Here is a 20,297-nt window from a genome sequence, read left to right as displayed (position 1 = left end):
CAGTAAATCATCCCAGGGCGCCCCAACCAAACTCAATCCATCCTCAAGCTGCCTTTAATTCAAACAACTGCCACTCAGCCTAGACTACTGGGATTTCCGCCTCCTCAGACCTTCAACTCTTGGAATCCAGGAGGTGTCTGCAGCTGCTGGGGAGCAGACACAATGAGACAATGCTGTGACCATAATTGATTGCTTTGTTGGGAGGTGCCATCCTTCCCCACAACAGGGGCAGAGCAATCAGTTAGTAATCTGCTGTCTGTCCCCTGATTAAGACATGCTCTGTGCTGGTTATAACACTCTGAACAGCCACAAAATTGATCGGGCTTCCTGATACAAGATCCCAGCTACACTCCATTCTGAAAAGTCGTGTTTTCAGACTCAGGAAGTGCAAAAAGCCTCTTTCTCTGCTTGGCAATGCTCTTTTTGTTTCTGTTTGTTTTGTTGTTTTTGTTTTTTTGTTTTGAGGCGGACCCTCACTCTGTCAACCAGGCTGGAGTGCAATGGTGTGGTCTCAGCTCACGGTAATCTCCGCCTCCTGAGTTCAAGGGATTATCCTGCTTTAGCCTCCCGAGTAGCTGGGATTATAGGTGCCTGCCACCACGCCTGGCTAATTTTTGTATTCTTAGTAGAGATGGGGTTTCACCATGTTGGCCAAGCTGGTCTTGAACTCCTGACCTCGTGATCCACCCACCTTGGCCTCCCAAAGAGCTGGGATTACAGGCATGAACCACTGCGCCTGGCTGGCAACACTCTTTCTAATCCTACTCAGGGTTATCCTGGCTATAATTCTTCCTTTCGTGTTCATATCCAAGACTTCTTTCAAATATAACACTTAATGACAGCTCAAGGGACAGTCTCTAGGATGGCAAAATTCTCCATTTGACAGAATAAGCCCTCAGGACCCACTCACATAGTTCCAAAGTACTAATTTGCACAAGGCAAAAAATTAATGTTTTGAGCTCAAACCACTGTAGCCTTTATTTACATGATCATGTAAGTTTAAGCGGGTTCACACACTCCTCCTTCAGGCTTTAGCAACTGAAGAACATTGTGTGTAGTTCTGTGTGCAGATGTTGCTTTTAATCTCTCCTGTGTCAAAGTACCCTGCTTCCTCACAGCCTAGCAGGCCACTCAGGCTATAATGGATATTCTGAACATTGGCCATGTCAAACCACTGTCATTTAAAAAGCATTCCCAAAACAGGAACTCAAAGATACTTTCACACCCACATTCACAGCAGCATTATTCACAATGGCCAAAAGGAAGAAGAATGAATAAACAAAATGTGGTATGACCATGCAGTGGAACGCTGTCCAGCCATGAAAAGGAACAAAGCACTAACATATACCAAAACATGACTGAAGCTTGTCAACATTATGCTAAGTGAAATAAGCCAGACACAAAAGGACTAATGTATGATCTCACTTCTATGAGGTACCTAGAACAGGAAAATTCAGAGAGATTACCAGGGGCTGGAGGAACGGAGAATGGACAGTTACTGTTTAATGGGTAAAGAATTTCTGTTTGGGATGATGAAAAAATTCTGGAAATAGATGGTGGTGATGAATGTACAAACACTGTGAAGGTACCAAATGCCACAAAACTGCACACTTAAAATGGTAAATTTTATGCTATGTGTACTTTATGACAAAATTGTAAAAAATTTCCCCATGTCTCATACATGTTTACTAATGTGGTGATCTGCCTTCACCAAATTTCCAACACGATTAATAATAACTACTTTGTTCAGTCTCCAGAGCTCAAAGAGGTTTCTTGTAGTTCTTCTATGCCCAGAATAACTACTCTACTTCTAAAACAAGTAGTATACTGCGTCTCTGATATCTTACTGCCTAAAAGATGGACAGAATCTTGAAACTCGGTCAAAGGAGAGATCCTGCTTTCACGCTCATTTGAGGTGGAACATGATGTTAATTGCGGGGTGGCTGCCTTAGCTGTTCAATACAGCCACAGTACAAGGTCTAAGGACGCCAAGGCTATAGTCCACAAACAGCTTCTGACCTGGCCCTGGCCATGTCTCAGTATGGGGCTCAGACTAGATGCTGGAGTAAATATGCTACCAATGATATCTCAGAAAAGAAGGGATCAGATTATGGTAAAGCCATTTATTAATCTACGTTTGCAGCCAATAAGATAGTTCATAAAAAGTTGAATGATATGGGAACAAGGCTTATGCTATAATAGTTAGTGAAATAGCTAGAAGAAAATATACTGAAATGTTGGGTGATTATCAGCAGTCTGTAGTATTATAGGTGACTATTTCCTTTTATTCTTTCATATTTTCCAGTGAGCCCTTCCTATCTTTTTAATAGGTCACCAAGTGCGGTACCCAGACGGGCAACACTAGCATCACCTATGAACTTCTGAGAAATGCAAATTTGGGGGGAGGTCCTCCCAGACCCCTTGTGAATCAGAAACTCTGGGGTGGGGTCCAGCAATCTGTACTTTAATAAGCCTTATAGGCAATTCTTAGGCACCCTCAAGTTTGAGAAGCACTGTAATAGAATAAAAGTTTTTCCTTTTATCTGTTTTTTTAGTACCAATGCCTTCAACTGTATTCACCATTTTCCAAATCATATAAGAACAAATACTGAAACTTGCTTTTGAAAAACTCTTAGTGAACAGGTTGTATCCTATTACCTAGCAAAGAATTACAGTTTTCCAGCTAATGCAATTCTGAAAGCAGGAGATTTTCCCTGAATAATCAATGAACCCCTATGAACCGAGACTCAGAATTTACTCCTGCACTGGGTAAAGGAAGAGGGAGAGAGAGGACTGGGGAAGGTCCACGCAGGTTCTTGTTCCCCTAAGTTCCAAAATCATCTGAAAGATCAACCCCCATGGTGACTTGGGTCTTAGTCGATAGGGCTCAGGGCCCCTCATGGAAACCTGATGCTATCTTGGCAGCTTGGGCCTCCACTGAATGTCTTCTTACTATTGTAGGTGTGATGATAGAAGGGAACAGTTCAATTAGAAATTCACTAGACAGACAAAGAACAGAGGGGCTGCCCAGGGCTGGCAGAAAGGCTCTCTTCCTACCAACTGTAACCCAGGCAATAACAAAGAGCTTTAGCTTCAAAGGCGGGGAATCAAAGCTGGCCCAGGGACCACGAGGCCGTTTCACTCTACTCCATCAAAATGAAGGCTTCATAGAGAAAAGGGGGGAAAAGGGACAGCATTCTGATACTAAAGCATGATTCGTTACAGCAAGATCTAGTTTTTAGCTAATGTCTCTAGGCTGTAGTTGTGTCAACTGCTCTGAGCCTACCCTACCCAGACTCTATCATGAAGCCTGGGGAGTGAAGACACAGAGGGGGCCTTCCCTGGCCAATTCATGCCATCACAGGGACCTGTTTTCTGAGGAGCTTCAGCAGATGCTAAGTGATCACATACCTTTTGGCTTTACCTCCCCACAAAAAGATAAAATGCCCAAATATTGTAGGTTGAAAAGTATTCCATCTAGGTATCCCCAGCCCCCTTTCCGATCCAGCAGGCCCTCAAAGTTTCTAAGAGTTTCAGTGGAACACTGATCACTGATCTCTGACACGTGATGTCAGCAGGGAAGGGGACAGCAACAGACGTGGAGGAGGTGGGGAGGGACGGTCACTGTCACTACAACATTCAGCAGTCAAGGGTCATGGAGAATATGAGGACACTCTGCCCAGTACTGGGAACCTACAGACACAAGCAGGTCAGCATCCATTGTTTTAGAGGCACCTTGGTACCTTTTCCTCCACAGTGGACAGAGGGCTCTCAGGAAGCTTCATACCTAGCAGTCTTGCTGCCAGTGGGAAGAGCTCCAGCCAGGAAGGCCAGGGCACCTGGAAGGCTTTACCTCCATGATGGGACTGGATGCCAACACCTTCTCTTCGATGTTAGTTTCACTGGCTGAGCCACCAACGGTGGCGAAATAGCGCATGGCATATTTGGCTGATACTGTCTTCCCGGCTCCAGACTCCCCACTGACTATGATGGACTGGTTCTTCTCATCTCTGGAAGAAAAAAAACCTCTGGTCAGTCACTGGCCATGGAAAGGCTCTGCTGCCATCCAGGGACTCTCTGACAAGGGCCTGAGCCTCACCGAGAGCATCTCTCCCACTTTTAGGGAAAAATGTAGAGAAACAGTGTTAAAATAGTCTGGCCTCCCCCCTGACACTTTCACGTGTTCTGAAAGCAGGAGGAAGAAAGCAATTCTGACAGGGTGTGTACCCTTGTTTATGGCCTACAGCAAGAGCAGTACAGACTACTGGCCACTCTCCCAAGTTCCTTCTGGGTTCAATGCCCCTAAATTTCTCCCTTACACACACCCTTTAAGAATTCACAAGCACACATAGGCTGGGTGTGGTGGCTCATGCCTATAATCCCAACACTTTGGGAGGCCAAGGTGGATGGATCATGAGGTCAGGAGATCGAGACCATCCTGGCTAACACAGTGAAACCCCATCTCTACTGAAAAAAAAATACAAAAAATTAGCCAGTCATGGTGGCATGCACTCAGGAAGCTGAGGCAGTAAAATCGCTTGAACCCGGGAGGTGGAGATTGCAGTGAGCCAAGATCAGGCCACTGCACTCCAGCCTGGGTGACAGAGCAAGACTCTGTCTCAAAAAAAAAAAAAAAAAAAAAATTCACAAGCACACACTTTCAGTTATATCATCTCCCCTTGTTTCTCTAACATTCCCATCTTGTGTCACTGTACACATTACAATTTCTTTACAAACACGGATCTTTTCTTCTCCTCTTACGTTTGAGCCTAGCATGCCAGCAGACACAGTTTTGAACATTTTTGTTCATACAGATAGGTCACAAAGGACATTATATTATCCACCAGGATAATCTTGCCTCAAGTTTCTCAGAACTTTTATAAAACTACTCTCAATTTCAAAAAGCAGGATCTGAGTCAGACTGAACATAAGGCAAAAAGAAGATACTCTACATGAGCTAGAAACATATCTGTATGTATCCCTTTAAAACAGGTAGTAGGAAGACAGACAAGCAATGGAAATTACAGCTCAGTGGATGTACGTAGGAGGCCCAGAAGCCAGTGTAAGGACAGCCAGGCTGGTGCCAGGAGACCCAAGTTCTACACCTGTCTTCATTTGGAAAAGAAGGGGGTTAGATTAGACGGATGTTCAAAGCAGGGAGTGAGGACAAATGTTTGGGCCACAGTTTTGGGAAATGGTTTGTAAGGGCTGCATTCTACCACCCACCTCCCATTCACAAACCCACTGTCAAGAGGGCAGTCACTCTGCTTTCACTCCCCAGTGTCTGTGCCCGTACCTGGCACAAAGTACAAACTCAATATATATCGCTGGACCAGAAGCAACTTAGTGCTCCACTAATCTAACTCCCTTCTTTTCCAAATGAAGACAGGTTTAGAACTTAGGTCCCCTTCCACGAGCCTGGCCCTCTTTACACCAGCTTCCATGGCTTCCTGGGAAGAATAGGTTAGAAAAGAACAGAGAAGCACCACAGGGGTCTTCCCTGCCTTACTAACTGTCAACATGAGTAGGCTATAGCTTATCAGCACAGGTGAATGAATGTCAGCCTCTCTTCTGATTGGGGCTAACAGCTGGAAATGTGGTGGGACAGAAGGGAACGGTCCAATTAAAGATGAACCAGACAGAAAAGAACCAGGCTGGAGGTAGGAGCCCAAGGCAGAGTCATGAGGTAGCTGAGATGAAAAAATCCTTCACCACGAGCTGCTCTTCAAGGTCAGCAAGAAGGGTCCCAGCTCACACAAATGGTTAGCGATGGGGAGAGACCTGATTGGATGTGGGTGGCTAGTTGACACTGTTGAGAAGACAAAGCTGAAAAAAAAAATCTTTCAAATTTGATACACAACCAATTACTTGAAAATTTATGTTGAATCCTACGCAGTATTTGGGGGATGGAATTGCCATTGGCTCTCTGAGGTCCCTTGTAGTTCTAGGACATCACTGTAGTCAGAGCGTCTGCTTCTCTCTCCTTGCTGCTGTGAAATCTCAACATTGAAAGGTAGCCCCTAAAGCAGCCTGGGGACGTTCATATTGCCCCTTCTCATTTAATTTTGTAATACATCCCTAAACCTAGAGGGTAATGACAGGCGTCACCTCTACTCCTAATATCTTCATTACCAAGTCCTTAGAGAACTGCTCAAAGCACACCCATCCCAGTCAACTAAGAACATCATGTTTGGCACTGTACCTTTGAAATAGACAAGTTTGATACCATCTTTAAAACTCCCTGGGCATCCGCAATAAAGAGAACTAGATGATAGCAGCCACACCCACAAGTGTAGAGTTCTGTCCCAGATTTGTGTGTTTAGCCCCCAGACAAACGGATAAATTTAGGATGTATCTAAGCCTTGATCCTCATCAAAGAACCAGTTAGGATGCAGAGGTATATACTGTCCCAAATACTTAATAAGGATCCCAGGGAAACAATACACAGCCAGAGGGAATGAATCTCATCAGTGGAGGAGGGGAGATAGGTGATGCTGTCAGCCTCCTGTGGCAACACAGCACACACGGATGCTGGACTACAAGGAGACCCAGAAGACAGGTTACACTCGGCAAAGACAAATGAGGCACACGTCAGCGATGCTTGTCACTGTTCACCTACAGCATCAAGAAGCGAATCGCCCTGCATATCACTGGGAAGCTACTGGAAAGTCATGCACTTTTCAGGAAAGAGAGCAACTCATACAAGGCGTACAGAAGTCTGAGGAAAAGTGGGCTCTCCTGGGGCTAAGTAGCCAGGAATAAAAAGGCGGAGCAGGAACAGTAAAACTGGCAGGATGCAAAAGGCCAATTTTGGTGTTATGATGAAAATGGACACACACGGCTAAGAAATTATCAAAAGTTATAAAGAACTCCAAGTTAAAAAAATCTTTACACTTGAGGCTTTTTTGTGGAACAAGTCTGGGAAGTCAGCGATAGTGCTAATTCTGCCTAAGTTCATGGATGTTAGATCTGATGCTGACATGTAGGCTAAAGTCAGACAAATTCACTTCTTAGACCAACAAGCACCATTCAACAGCTTCCCTAACTCAGAGGTAAAATGTCTGGAAAAACTGATGATTTTTACTTAGCTTTATTGTACTTCTTTTGCACATACCAGGCACTCCCCTTCCTAGGCTAGGGTAGGACTGGGCATATGCCTGTAGTCCCAGGTACTCAGGAGGCTGAGGCGGGAGGATCACTTGAGCCCATTAATCCAAAGCTGTAAGTTATTACTGCACCACTGGGCAACAGAGCAAGACCTCAACTCCTAAAAAAATAGAGCAGGTGCACATTAGGCATATACACACTATTCTGTAACAGCCCGCAAAGCACAGCGTGCAGCAGCTCTCCCACTGTGTTCTATGTACGTATCTACTTTCCTGGTACTGAAACCCCAAAAACGGACATTAACAACAGACTTGAATTGGAACCTTTATTGTACCACTGATTAGCTATCTGACTTTGGACAAAGCAGTTAACTTCTTTGACCTTCAGATGATCTCAGTCCAGTCTATTAGAACTCTGATCCCTGAAGCCCAGGCTCTTCTAAATGGTCGCCATGATTAAGATACCTAGGTCTCACATAGAAATTCCATTTGACCCAGCAATCCCACTACTGGGTATATATCCAAAGGATTATAAATCGTTCTACTATAAGGACACATGCACACGAATGTTCATTGCAGCACAGTTTACAATAGCAAAGACCTGGAACCAATCCAAATGCTCATCGATGATAGACTGGACAGGGAAAATGTGGCACATATTCACCATGGAATATTATGCAGCCATCAAAAACAATGAATTTGTGTCCTTTGTAGGCACATGGATGAACCTGGAAACCATCATTCTCAGCAAACTGACACAAGAGCAGAAAATCAAACACCGCATGTTCTCACTCATAGGCGGGTTAACAATGAGAACACATGGACACAGGGAGGGGAGCACTACACATTGGGGTCTGTTGGGGGGAAATGGGGGGGACAGCGGGGGCTGGGGAGTTGGGGAGAGATAGCATGAGGAGAAATGCCAGATATAGGTGAAGGGGAGGAAGGCAGAAAATCGCACTGCCACATATGTACCTATGCAACAATCTTGCATGTTCTTCACATGTACCCCGAAACCTAAAATGCAATAAAGGAAATATATCTAGCTCTCTAATTTATCCTAACATTCCCACCAGATTAAATTGCTAAAGCACAGTTCTAATTGCATTTTTCCCACTCAATAAAGTTAAACAACTACTCATTGTTTATCAAATCAAGGCTAAGCTTCCTAGTTGAGATGTAAACCTTTCTACAATGCATACACCTAATGCTAAAACTCTTGGTAAGTATGGGGTTTTGTGAAAAGGGTACTGCGATTTTAATCTAAAGGATTAGGTATAGGATACCATGTCTGGCTAATTTTTGTATTTTTTGTAGAGATAGGGTTTTGCCATGTTGCCCAGCTTGGTCCTGAATTTCTGAGCTCAAGCACTCTGCCCACCCTGGCCTCTCAAAGTGCTGGGATTACAGGTGTGAGCCATTGCCTGGCCTATGCTTCTTATAAGACGGTGGTATAAAGGTTCAGTCCAACAAATTGGGGAAATAATTGCCTTCTGGGATGCCTAGGTGGCAAGTCAGCTTTGACACCCCACCTAAGCATCCCAGAAAGCAATTATTTCCCCAGCTTGTAAAGTCCCCCATTACTTGATTTGTCCTACTTTTAAGACCTCGTCCTATTTCACCTTCTATTGAAGTCAGTCCCAGTGAGGTCATTTCACTTGCTGTGTGACTTTGGGTTGCTTCTGTTTTCTGGCCCTCCATCTTTCCATCTCTAAAGTAAAGGGCTGTGACCTGGAATTCCCAAGTATTATTGCCTACCTTTGACATTTGATGATCCTCTGACTAAAATCCTAACAGGAAGTAGGGGTAGGGAAAAGTTTAGTTTCAAATCATGGCGATTTAGGGCTCATTAAGGGGGAGATATTTATAAGTATGGAATCTGGCCCAATGTCCTTCAAAAATATAACCAATGTGTGGCTCCATCCATTCAGCCCAATGACTTGGCTGGCAACTTGCATCAATCTGTTTTCCAATAAAGCCTTCTCTCCTGAGCCCAGTAAAATTCCTTTCATTTACAGGAAGTAAACCATTGGCAAGGAACTTAGTACTCAGCCATGATTCAGGTCTACAGGGTCTTCAGAAAGTCAGACAGCAAAAGGCCCTTGAAGTCCTCAGACTAGAGTACGGGATCCTGAGGTAAGGAACTCAGCCATTCTGCAACTTCCAGGCAAAAGACCTGACAGCCAGTTCATCCATACACACCACCCTCCCAGTTCACTTGCCCCTGCTTCTATGACATCTGAGGCCAGAATCAGCTTCTGCTAAACTACCCTACTCCTCCTATATCTCCCCCCAAACCACTGCAATGCTTTAGGCTGATAAGCAATATCAACTCCTTCCTCCCCATTTCTGGGTAGGGCCACCTGGTAGAGAGAGTGATGCAGGTGGTTGTCAGGGCACCCGAGGTCACTCTGCTCAAAGGGGCCTGCTGATCAGTTAGGCAGGCACCCAGAGAGCTCTGTTTTGAGAAATTCCACTAAGTATTATCTTGTTTGGGTTTCCTGAGGGGTGTAATTTGTCACCTGTGGTCTCCCAATCAGCTATACATACATAGAACCCACAGGGCAGCACTGCTCAAAGCATCTCAGAGCTGACAGAGCATCCCCAGGAGAGCTCCAGAGGTTTCACTCCCCAGCAAACCGCTCGGCTGTGACCAGTGAGGCCAAGTGTCCCACTGCAGACTTGTGTGGCACCCGTGGTATCCTCCCTCCTCGAACACCAGGTTCTCTCAGCCACACTCAGTTCACATGTCACTAAATGAGGGCTCACTGTGGGCAGGCTCTGTGCTTTCACCTCGAATTTCCAGGGCTCCCCGCATCCAAGCCTATCCTTGGTACCTCCTCTATGTAAGTGGCACCAGTCTCTACTTATTCACTCCAGCCAGAAATATAGGAGTCACTGGGGATTTCTCCCTTTCCCTCAAGCCCCACATTAGCACATCCTGTTGAACTCTTCTGCAGGGTGTAGTCTGCTTCCTACTCTGTACCTTTTAGTCCACACCATCATTGTCTCTGGCAGGTGTTACAATAGAAGTTTTCCAGCCTGTACTCTCCTCCTCCTCTAACATGTCCTTTGGAACTTTCTGAAAATGAACATCGGACAATAACTCTCCCTTGCTTTAAGCCTTTCAATGGCATCCTTCTGTTCTCTAAGACCCACATCCACTGTGTTCAAGGCCCTGGGGAACCGAGCACCTGTCTCCGGCTTCAGTGCATGCCAGTCTTCTATTGGGTATGTTCAAGCCACACAGAACTTCTTGCTTTATTCTCTCCCACCGTTGCAGTGACCTGAAGCTGTTCCAGTTCAAACTGATAATCCCCTTCTTTGATCTCATGGCTCTTAATGCCTGGTCCTCAATGATGTCCTGCCTTATGGCTGCTCATCCATAACTGCTGTTTAATGTAATTAACAAACCATCTATTTACAATGTGCTCAAATGGTTTATGAGACTCTTAGCATGTAGCCTTTGTCATAAAATCACTGGATGCCAGTCTTCCCATTTTAAATAAGAGAAAACTGAAGTTTAGAAAAGCCAAGTAATCTACCCAGAATTCCTTAGCTAGTGAGACACTAAGCTCAGATTCGAACTCAGACTTCCATGTCCTTGCACAATTTTCCACTGGGTTATACTGTGACTTCTCTGCATTATCATTACATTCCTTCCTGTATAATAAGACAGCCTTTAATAAATCCCTCCATAACAAACTTAGCCTTAATTTAAGATTAAATATGTATTGAGGTCCTCAGTGCTGGCTGGCTTGACATCACTTCTCTAGAAGCTCCCTGCTGCCCTGACCATCTCACCTTCATAGCACTCACTCTACAGTGTACTAACATTTTCCTCACCTATTTAGTGTTCCTCCAACCCTGGTCTCCCCATTATAACCTAATCCCATGATGGTCAATCACAGATACAAGGACTTGGATGGGTGAGTTGGTACCTGGATTTTAAGAGGAGAGTCCTTAGCAAGGGCTGTCATGTACAGCAGTACAAGCTGAGCCTAGTGTCTGGAGTCCCCTCAAGTTGTACAAGCTACTGCCTGCAAACATGGTGGTCCCTGTCCTATGCTCAGCCTTCCCACGGGAAGGGGACTGACTGGTATGTGTGGGGAATGGGAGGGAGTTGGGCCTCAGAGAGGTACAACTCTATTTACCTGAACTGGAAACTCCCTGAGAAGGGATGAAGAGATGGGAACAACATTCGCTTAGGCCTGACAAACACCGTGGTTGCAAAACAGAAAGAAGAGGAAGCCTGGCTTGCCAAGCTACCACAGAAAGGACACCCCATCTCTGAACCGGTCATGAAGCCCCTCTATCATTTTCCTCTTCTGTGACAAATCATCTGAAGTGTGTCAGCAGAATATATTCTGTTCACTAATGGGATAATCAATCTACTGCTTCTTGTCTATGTTTACACACTCTAATCTTATTGTCAACACCATCACCAAAACACAGACCACCTACAATAGTTTAAAAAGGACTACTCTAGAGAATAGAATACACAGAATTTTAAAAGAATTTCTGTCCAACAAAGATATTTGTTTCAGTACCATGGACAGTATTAATACTTGGAAGACAGGGTAGGAAAATACACTGACAATGAATCTTGGAAACAATGGTGACTTAAAATGATAATACTATATATGGGGTGGGCACAGTGGTTCACACCTGTAATCCCACCAATTTGGGAGGCCAAGGTACACAGATCACTTGAGGTCAGGAGTTTGAGACCAGCCTGGCCAACATGGTGAAATCCCATCTCTACTAAAAATACAAAAATTAGCTGGGTGTGGTGGCAGATACCTGTAATTCCAGCTATTTTTGGAGGCTGGGGCAGGAGAATTGCTTGAGCCTGGGAGATGGAGATTGCAGTGAGCCAAGATTGTGCCACTGCACTCCAGCTTGGGTGACACAGCAAGACTCAGTCTCAACATTAATAATAATAATAATAATAATAATATATATGATACATTTTCATGATCGATTCAAACAAGCAAAGTGAAACATAATGCTAAGAGAGACAAACACACAAAACTGTATTAATATGAAAAAATCTATTATAGTGAGGAAAGTTAGATACAAGGAAGAGTCCAGTGGAAAGAAAAATCAGACTGGGGGAAAAAGAGGTTATGTGGGGAGAAAAGAGTAAGGCTGGGGAACAGAGGTAGGTAGGTTAAGGTAGAGGTCAAGTCAGGTGAGACAGGATATGAAAAATTACCATAAGTCAGATTTGGCTCAAAACAAAGACACATAATTACAATTATTCTAACATTCAAGGGCTTCCTCCCAAGGTTAGGAATACTATAAATAACATTTCTGCTGCGAGAAGGGGCTGGGCCAGAAGGCTCCAAGCAAGAGAGTCTACCAACACTTTCAACAAGACAGTCAGGCCTGAAAGTGCGGAGGAGATGTTTCTCAGGCACCTGTTGACATTTTACTCTATCATACCCTCCCCTCCAGGGCAGAGCACCACTCAGCCACAACCCAGAACTCAAGCCAAGCCATTCAGAAAGGCTGTCACGAATACTCACTGGAAATGGCATAACTGGCATTTGGCAGGCAGAGTCCCAAGTGTCTACTTGGTAAGATTAAAATGAACCTTCTGATAGTGTAAGAGATAAGTACTTAGTGCATTTACTATCCAATATCATTTTCCCACTTCAGTTAAACAGTGGCTCTTGGAGTGCTGAGCTCTATTTATAAGCCTCCCCGGTGCAGTGTGATAATAGGCAGCAGCGAAATGAATCTGCCTCTTCCTCTTGCTAGCTGTTCCCGAGCAGGGCTGTCTCCATCTCAGATGAGACAGCATCACAAAAGAACCCCAGGGAGTGCCACCCAGTCCACCGCATTATGGGCTGACAGGCCAGGTAGAGGAAGACAGAACACTGGTTAGGGCACTCCTCAGTGTAAATGCAAAGGTGCCAATTTCCTTGCTCTTAAAATAAGGGGCTGGAAAATTATCCCTAGGATCTCCTGCTACTTCATATTCTGTGATTTCAGATCCAGGTTATACCGGAGCTGTGTGATACATTCCCTATCAACTGAAGTTTATAGAACTGCTAATGTCCAAAATATGCTGGAATTCAGAAAGCTGCAGGTTTAGATGAAAGTGAGTCACAGAGGCACATGGTTTCTATGATTTTATTCTTAACAGACTTATTCTAACGGTGTTATTAGCTAGGGGTGAACTATGATACACACATACAGAATGTGTAGCCTGTTGTACCAAATAAACATGACTTTTCAAACTCACTTATCTCACTTCTTCCTGGAAACTATTTTGCAGCAAAGGAGTATATTGAAGTAAATTCAAATAAAATGACTTTTCCTTGGCCAGTAGTATAGCTGGCATTTCAGCCAGGTGAATGTGAGTAACTAATTCCAAAACCCATCCTCTTTCTCTGTACCTCACTGTCTCTTTGGCATGCCACCAGTAAGATACAAGTCTTATATTTTTCCTTTTATAGATACTGCTCCATTCCTTTTTAAAAATTTAGGGCATCTTTGAAGGTCAATGTCAGCATCTTCCTCACTTCTCCAGGTGGCCTCTGAGGTGACTTCCTCTTCCTTTGTGATTATAACTGCTGCCCACAAGTTGTCCACACTGGTATCTCCCCAGCCCAGATACTTCCTCTGAAAGCCAAACACATATGCACAACTGCCCACTGGAAATCTACACGTGGAGGTTGCACAGGCACTCCAAGGCCTGCATATCCCAAACAGTGCTCTTCAGCTCCCCACCAATCTGCTCTTCATCCTGCCTTCCCGAGGGATGGCTTGGCAGTGAGCAGGGAACCTGGGAACTGCCCTTGACGCCCTTCTCTCCTTTACTCCATGAGGCCAAGCTGACTGTACTGCTTTGAATTTTTTTCTAATCCACCCCTGAAGCCCTGTTCCTCCTCCTTTACCTCCTAGATGCTACCACAGCAGAACTGGTCTTCCCATGACAATCTATCCTTACTCAATCCATTCCCTCATTGCTGCTGGAAACGTATTTCCAAAACACTCACCTGAATGTGCCCGGGGCCTGCTTAGCACCCTTGCACCAGACCCTGTAGCACAGTGGGTATAGTTAAGGCCTCTAGCACTCCAGACCCTGTACAAGCTGTTCCCAGAGACCATTCCAAGTAGAGGTGGCAAGCCGTGCACAGGATGGGACACCATAGGCAGTGTTTAGGGAAGAGGTAATGCTGACTGCACAGAATCATTATTTGTTCACCGTAGACTGGTTTCAACCCTGGCTGTACATTAAGAAATGCTCGGGGAGCGTAGGAAGCTACTTCTGCTGGATCCCACACCAGACCAATGAGATCACAGTCTCTGGGGGCTGAGCCCCAGGCATCTGTTTCTAAAATTCCACAAGTACTTCTAATATTCTACTAGAACATCAGTTCTGCTAGGGATAAGAAGCACTGTTACAGACTCAGCTTTATGAAATTGTTCCTACATAAACATGTTCAAGTACTTGCAACAATTCAAATACCTTATAACTTGTTCAGGGTCAACATTAGCCTAATACAATGAACAGAAAGATGGGTTTGAAGAAACTAAACAATCTTTAATTTATAAATATATTAACTGCTCTTCCTGGCTGAACACAATAGGAACATTTATTAATTCCAAGTTCCAGCTACTTGCTTATGATAAGTCACCTAGAAATACAGCTTCCTCATTAACTGGACTTGCATTGTTGACAGCCATACAGTTGAAATAATGATGTAGACTAGTCAGCTTTGGATGTCAAAGGCACATAGACGCACGAGCAATAAGTTTCAAGTGCAAATCCTGTTTATCCCCCGGCCCGATTCAAAGGCCATTCTAGAAAACCTGCCCTGAAAATTCACCTGGAAGAAAGTGCTTTCCCCTCCAGGGAGCTATGGCTCAGCACCTGGGTGCCCCTTCCATGGCTGCTGCCTTCTCTCTTCTTGGGGTGACTGACTGCAAAGAATCTGAATGGTTTGTTGAAAGCCATGCTGCAGATTCAGAGCCCAAAGTGGACAAAGTTCAGCATTCCTTCCTCCTCCCATCCAAGGGTCCTTCAAACATATCGTGTCTCCAATCACAGGAGACATTGCTTCGTAAAAAATCTGCTTCGGACTAAAGGCATTCTAGCAAAGACACAACTTCACCACTTAGCAGATAATTCATGTAACTGTGGAACTAAAAGCAAGCACACAGTGAGCTCTGGCTGTATCTATAAAAACCACTCTTTTATTCATGAGTCTCTTTAGTGCAATGTCCCAAAGTCTGTGGATCCTGGGATACAAATGAATTATATCCATAAGGTCGCTAAACACATCTGAGTCCTCAAAAGACAGACTCGCTTTAGTGGGCCAGAAAAGACCTCATAATGAAAAACAAATCAATCATTCATTAGGCTGGCAGGAAAACTTGCTGACCTCAGAAACATCTCTAGCAAAACTGAAATTGAAAAATACTACCCGCTTCTTTCAGCCACACAGCTTTGATACAGTCTTGGATTGGTAACTGCTGGGAAATCCTGGCCTACAGGTCTGAGGATGCCAACTCCATGCCTCCACACAGCACCTTAGGCTTCTGAGGTATCCCTCCCACCTGCGCCTACACTCTGAGACTTTAAGATGACAAATGACACCATTTCAATAAACGAGAAAACTACACTTATGTCAGCTCTGAACTTCTGCAATAGCAGCCTCAGGCCAAAAACAGCCAGCCCGCTTGAGAGAATCACAGAATCCCTCAGTAACTTGGGCTGAGTAAGATAGTTACCAAGATCTTGGGTCTAACAATTCCAATGGATTACCCACCTCCCTGTCCTCTCTCAAGTGTCCTTTTATACAGAACAGATATAAGTGGCCGAGAGTTAGCAATAAAATAGACTTAGGTAACACAGACAACCAAAACTCACAATCATTATCAATTCTATCTGCTGCAAGGTCACATCCAAAACCTGTTTTCCCTTCTGCTGACATGAGGCAGGTCAGAAAACACGCTTCACAGAGACAGTAACTGTACAAAGCCAAAGTGATTTACCCAAAGCTTGGGTTTCCCTGGTAGGACCCAGTGCTGCTCCTTCCCCCTCCACTGCCTAGCCCAGCAAGGGGCTAGCAGGGAGAACTTCCACAGGTTGGTGCCCCTGGCATGCTTGCTAAGTCACCACGGACAAGAATCCAAGACGCAGAGTTCCACTTCCAAATTAGGAATCTTTGACCGCCTCAGTTGTAGTCAATTTCTCTAGCTTCTTCCTTCAAATTCCTAACTTAAAAATGTAGTAAACCCAGGCTGTATCATAAAAATGACATTGAGGTGGTCAGTGTGAGGAAAAGAAAGCCAAGCGCCAAAGAGCTCACAGATAAGAGACGCAGAAGCAGGAAAACTGAGGATTGACTGGTAAATACTTTGTTTTACAAATGTCTACCTAAAGGATGTACCGAAATTATAGAGAAAATGGATAAGAAAGGGGGAAAAAAACTATGAGTGTGGTTAACTTAAAAAAGAAACTACATAGAGTTATTTATTAACAATATGCAGTGGTCTTCTTTAAAAAGGCTTTGTAGGGGCATTCCCACCTCAGGCTAATTATTTCATTTATGTAAGACTCGGTTTCCTCATTTCTAAGATAAAGTATTAATGATCCCTCAACTCTCTCATTATTGGTTGCAGTGAGGTGTATAAGGTGCCATCAGATTGGGCAAAACAGAGCCTACAATTTGCTGCCATTAGTTCACTGTAATGCGGTACCTACCTCCCTATCACCTGCAGTAAATGAAGCCTAGTCTCCCCTTACAGATCCATCAGAGCTTTCCAAATGTCCCCGCTCTACCATTCTGGCTGGATGAGGAGCCCAAAGAGGACTGCTGGTATTTTACTTGGAGTGTTTTCTCTTCTTGTAGAATGGGAAGGAAGTCTGTTCTACCAGAGAACCTACAAGTATCTCAGCCCCAAGGGAATGAAAGAGTGTTCAGCTGTTTCATCCATTTGGCAATTTTTTGCTGCACAGCTACCTTGGGTAAAATTTTGAGCTGTGTAACTAAGAAAAAGTCTCCCCTGAAGGGCTGAGGCTCAAGTACGAGAGCATGCCTGGCACATCTAAGACAAAGAGAAGCATCCATGTTAAAACAGACTGTCAACAATCTGAGGGCTCAGAGAAGACGGCCCTGGGGGAAACCTCCTGGAATTGGGAGAATTGTTAGATTTCAAAATGTTAACATCCCTAAGGTTGATCTTGACCAAGAATTAGAATTTTGCACAGATAGAAAGTTCAAAGACAGGAATTCACTCTGCAGTGGGTTTATGGACCTGGCGCCAAGGGGCTGAACCAAAGACAGAAAGGTATGGGCTTCTTCTCTGGGAGGACAATTTTGGGTACAAACAAGTTCTTAATAACTACCTTGTACTCTGGAGGGAAATGAATCCTTTTGACATAGTGAACTGTGTTTTTGGTCAAAAATTAAACAATGGCTCTCCCCATGAGCAGGGGGACTGTTTTACTGCAGATAATTAACCACTCCTTTGGCTGGGTAATGTAATTAAAGCAACCTTCAAATATTTCCAGGATTGGAATTTGCTTGCTTTGCTTAAATTTTTTCTTAAACTATTCCAGGTGTTCCTTTATTAATTCTAATTGTTGAAATATGGCTTTTTTTTAGTAATAGTTATAAGAAGCCCCTTAACATTCGTAAAATCTCAAAAGGTGAATTTTTTTTAAGTGTTCCTTAGTGTTTTATTAATGTCACCTATCAAAATCTACAGGCGTTTTCAATTTTAAGTTAAATATTCTGTTGGTGCAGCAGGTATGCCCAGGGCAAGGGAAGATGGCTTCCTGGTAGTTGTCAATTACCTTTTTTGGAGACCCATGAAGTCATGCCACATTATCTCATTCCAATACAACTTCCAAGGTCCCAGCTTTCTGTGCTATCAAGGTGAGCAAGCACTTCCTCCAGGTGCTTGTCAGTAGCCCCTGCTGAATAAATGGCTCCTGTTGTAAGCAGCACATTCCACCTGTTAGGAGCTCTCTGGTATGAGTGCTGTGACTGTGCTCAATGGGATATTTGATAAGGGCTGACCTGGAACATGTCTACCTCGAAAACCTGCTAAGCAACAACACTTTGGTGACACATTTTGCAGAGCCATCTTACAGATTCCCAACTGGTAGAGAAGGGACACAGGGAAAAGGCCCAGCAAAGGTGGGAGGTATCAGACAGTAGACAAGGCCTTGAGATCCCAGGAAAGCATGAACGGAGTGCTGTGCAACCCAGAACATGAGGACTCTGCCAGCCAGTTGCTCAACTGTTTCATTAATCTCATTCTCTTTTTCTTTTGTTTGCCTTACTGTGCCTGACTCTCAATTCCACCAAAATATATATTAACCTGTGATCCAAACCTATGTGAAACCAATTCCTAAAGGGTTTAAGCCTTCATTTTATATTTAATAAAACTTAGAGTTTAAAGACTGGCATCTAATTTGAAGGAACCCCCTTTAAAATAAAAAGGTAGATTTATTTGCATACTGGTTAGAAGGGGCAGTAACTGAATTCTTCAACATAGTATATATCTACAAAATATGAACCAACCTTCTTGGACAGGATTCTTTACAATGTGCATTATTCACACCTACCTCTGTCCTTGTCCCAACCGTCGCAATCTCACTTTATCCAATCTAGGCCCAAATGATAGCATCCAAAAGACATTTTTCCTGTCTACCTTCTCTAAAATATCTTCTCCAAACCTGTCACTTTGCCTTATTTATGGCGACATCTAAGATGTAATTCATATATCATACAACTCATCCATTTAAAGTATACAATTCAAAGGTGTTTACAGAGTTGTGCAACCATCACAATAGAACATTTTCATTACCCCCAAGAGAAACCCCATATCCATCATCAGTTGCTTCTCATTGTCTACCAATCCCACCCTTTGCCCTAAATCAATCCCCACACCTTCCCCCCTTACCCCCAGCTTATGTCTACCCCCTACCCCAAATCTACCCTCCTTCCTACACTATCCCATCCCTAACTCCTAACCTCTAACTTAAAGATACCCCTACCCCACTACTCCATCTCTACCCCTGCCCTAAATCTACCCCACCAACCTACCCTGCCATCCCCTATCCTAACCTACTCTCTGTATCTACAGATTTTCCTATTCGGGACATTTCATGTAAATGGAATGAAGAAAATACATGGTCTTTTGTGACTGACTTATTTCCCTTAGTGTAAGTTTTCAAAAGTTCATCATACTGTAGGATGTATCCATACTTCATTCCTTTTTATAGCCAAATAATATAATATCCCGTTGTAAAGACAGATTATATTTTATTTTTTTAGCTAATAGACATTTGGGTTGTTTTCACTTTTTGACCATTATGAATAATGCTGCTATGAATATTCATGAAGAAGCACCTATGTGGACATGTGTTTTCATTTTTCTTGGGTTTACTGTTTTATAGGTATAATAGTAGCTTTGTGAATGTGCTGGAAGGACAGTCATTGAAAATCTTGTACTTTGAGCCCATCAAAATCTAATTGTTAAATCAAAAGATGAGACATAGCACACTGTTCAGAAATAATTCCAACCACCATTCCCTAAATAAGCTGTAATACCAGTCATCATTAGACTGGTTTAATGTTGCTCGCTCCCAGAAACACCAGTGCACATTAAATTGTAATTAATTGCCTATAGAAATTTTCAAGTATTCAAGTGTACTTTAAACATAGAAACCAATTTGGGGATTTCAATATGATTATTTAGGTAGCTGTTTTGTTTGTTTCTTACATGTGACTCAAATATGAGTTCAAATGGGTCTCTTTTTAAGCGTTTTTTTCTCCAGTCACTCAACCCTCTCAAAGGAAATATTTTTAATACCTATTTTTAAGAGACAGTGTCTCACTATCTTGTCCAGGCTGGAATGCAGTGGCTATTCACAGATGTGGTCATAGCTCACCACAGCCTAGCACTCCCGGCTTCAAGCAATCTCCCCCTACCTTAGCCTCCTCAGTAGCTGGGGTTGAGGTACATGCCACCATGCCCAGCTAGTCACTCATATCCTTTTGCTTGATCATACATATATCCATTATTATTTTGCTTGACGATAACCTTATGTTATAAAGAACTTTGCATTTGTATATATATTTTCTACATATCTCTATCCCTTTTTTAAAGATATGTTAAGATCTTAACAACTTTTCTTTTTTTTTTTTTTTTTTTTTT

At 43.5% G+C, this 20,297-nt stretch overlaps 1 protein-coding gene across 1 annotated transcript in view; it reads right to left on the bottom strand.

The window, feature by feature from the left end:
• Positions 1-20,297, bottom strand: part of MYO5B (myosin VB) — a 398,063-nt gene that overhangs the window by 193,254 nt on the left and 184,512 nt on the right. The window contains exon 5 of the mRNA XM_017529641.2: positions 3,854-4,010. Within this exon, the coding sequence (XP_017385130.1) occupies positions 3,854-4,010 (157 nt within the window). The remainder of the gene's footprint in view (positions 1-3,853; positions 4,011-20,297) is intronic.

Source organism: Cebus imitator, unplaced genomic scaffold (assembly GCF_001604975.1).
Source record: "Cebus imitator isolate Cc_AM_T3 unplaced genomic scaffold, Cebus_imitator-1.0 Scaffold60, whole genome shotgun sequence".
Classification (NCBI taxonomy): domain Eukaryota; kingdom Metazoa; phylum Chordata; class Mammalia; order Primates; family Cebidae; genus Cebus; species Cebus imitator.
The sequence above is the reverse complement of the archived record's forward strand: the minus strand, read 5'-3'. Positions and strand labels throughout refer to the sequence as shown.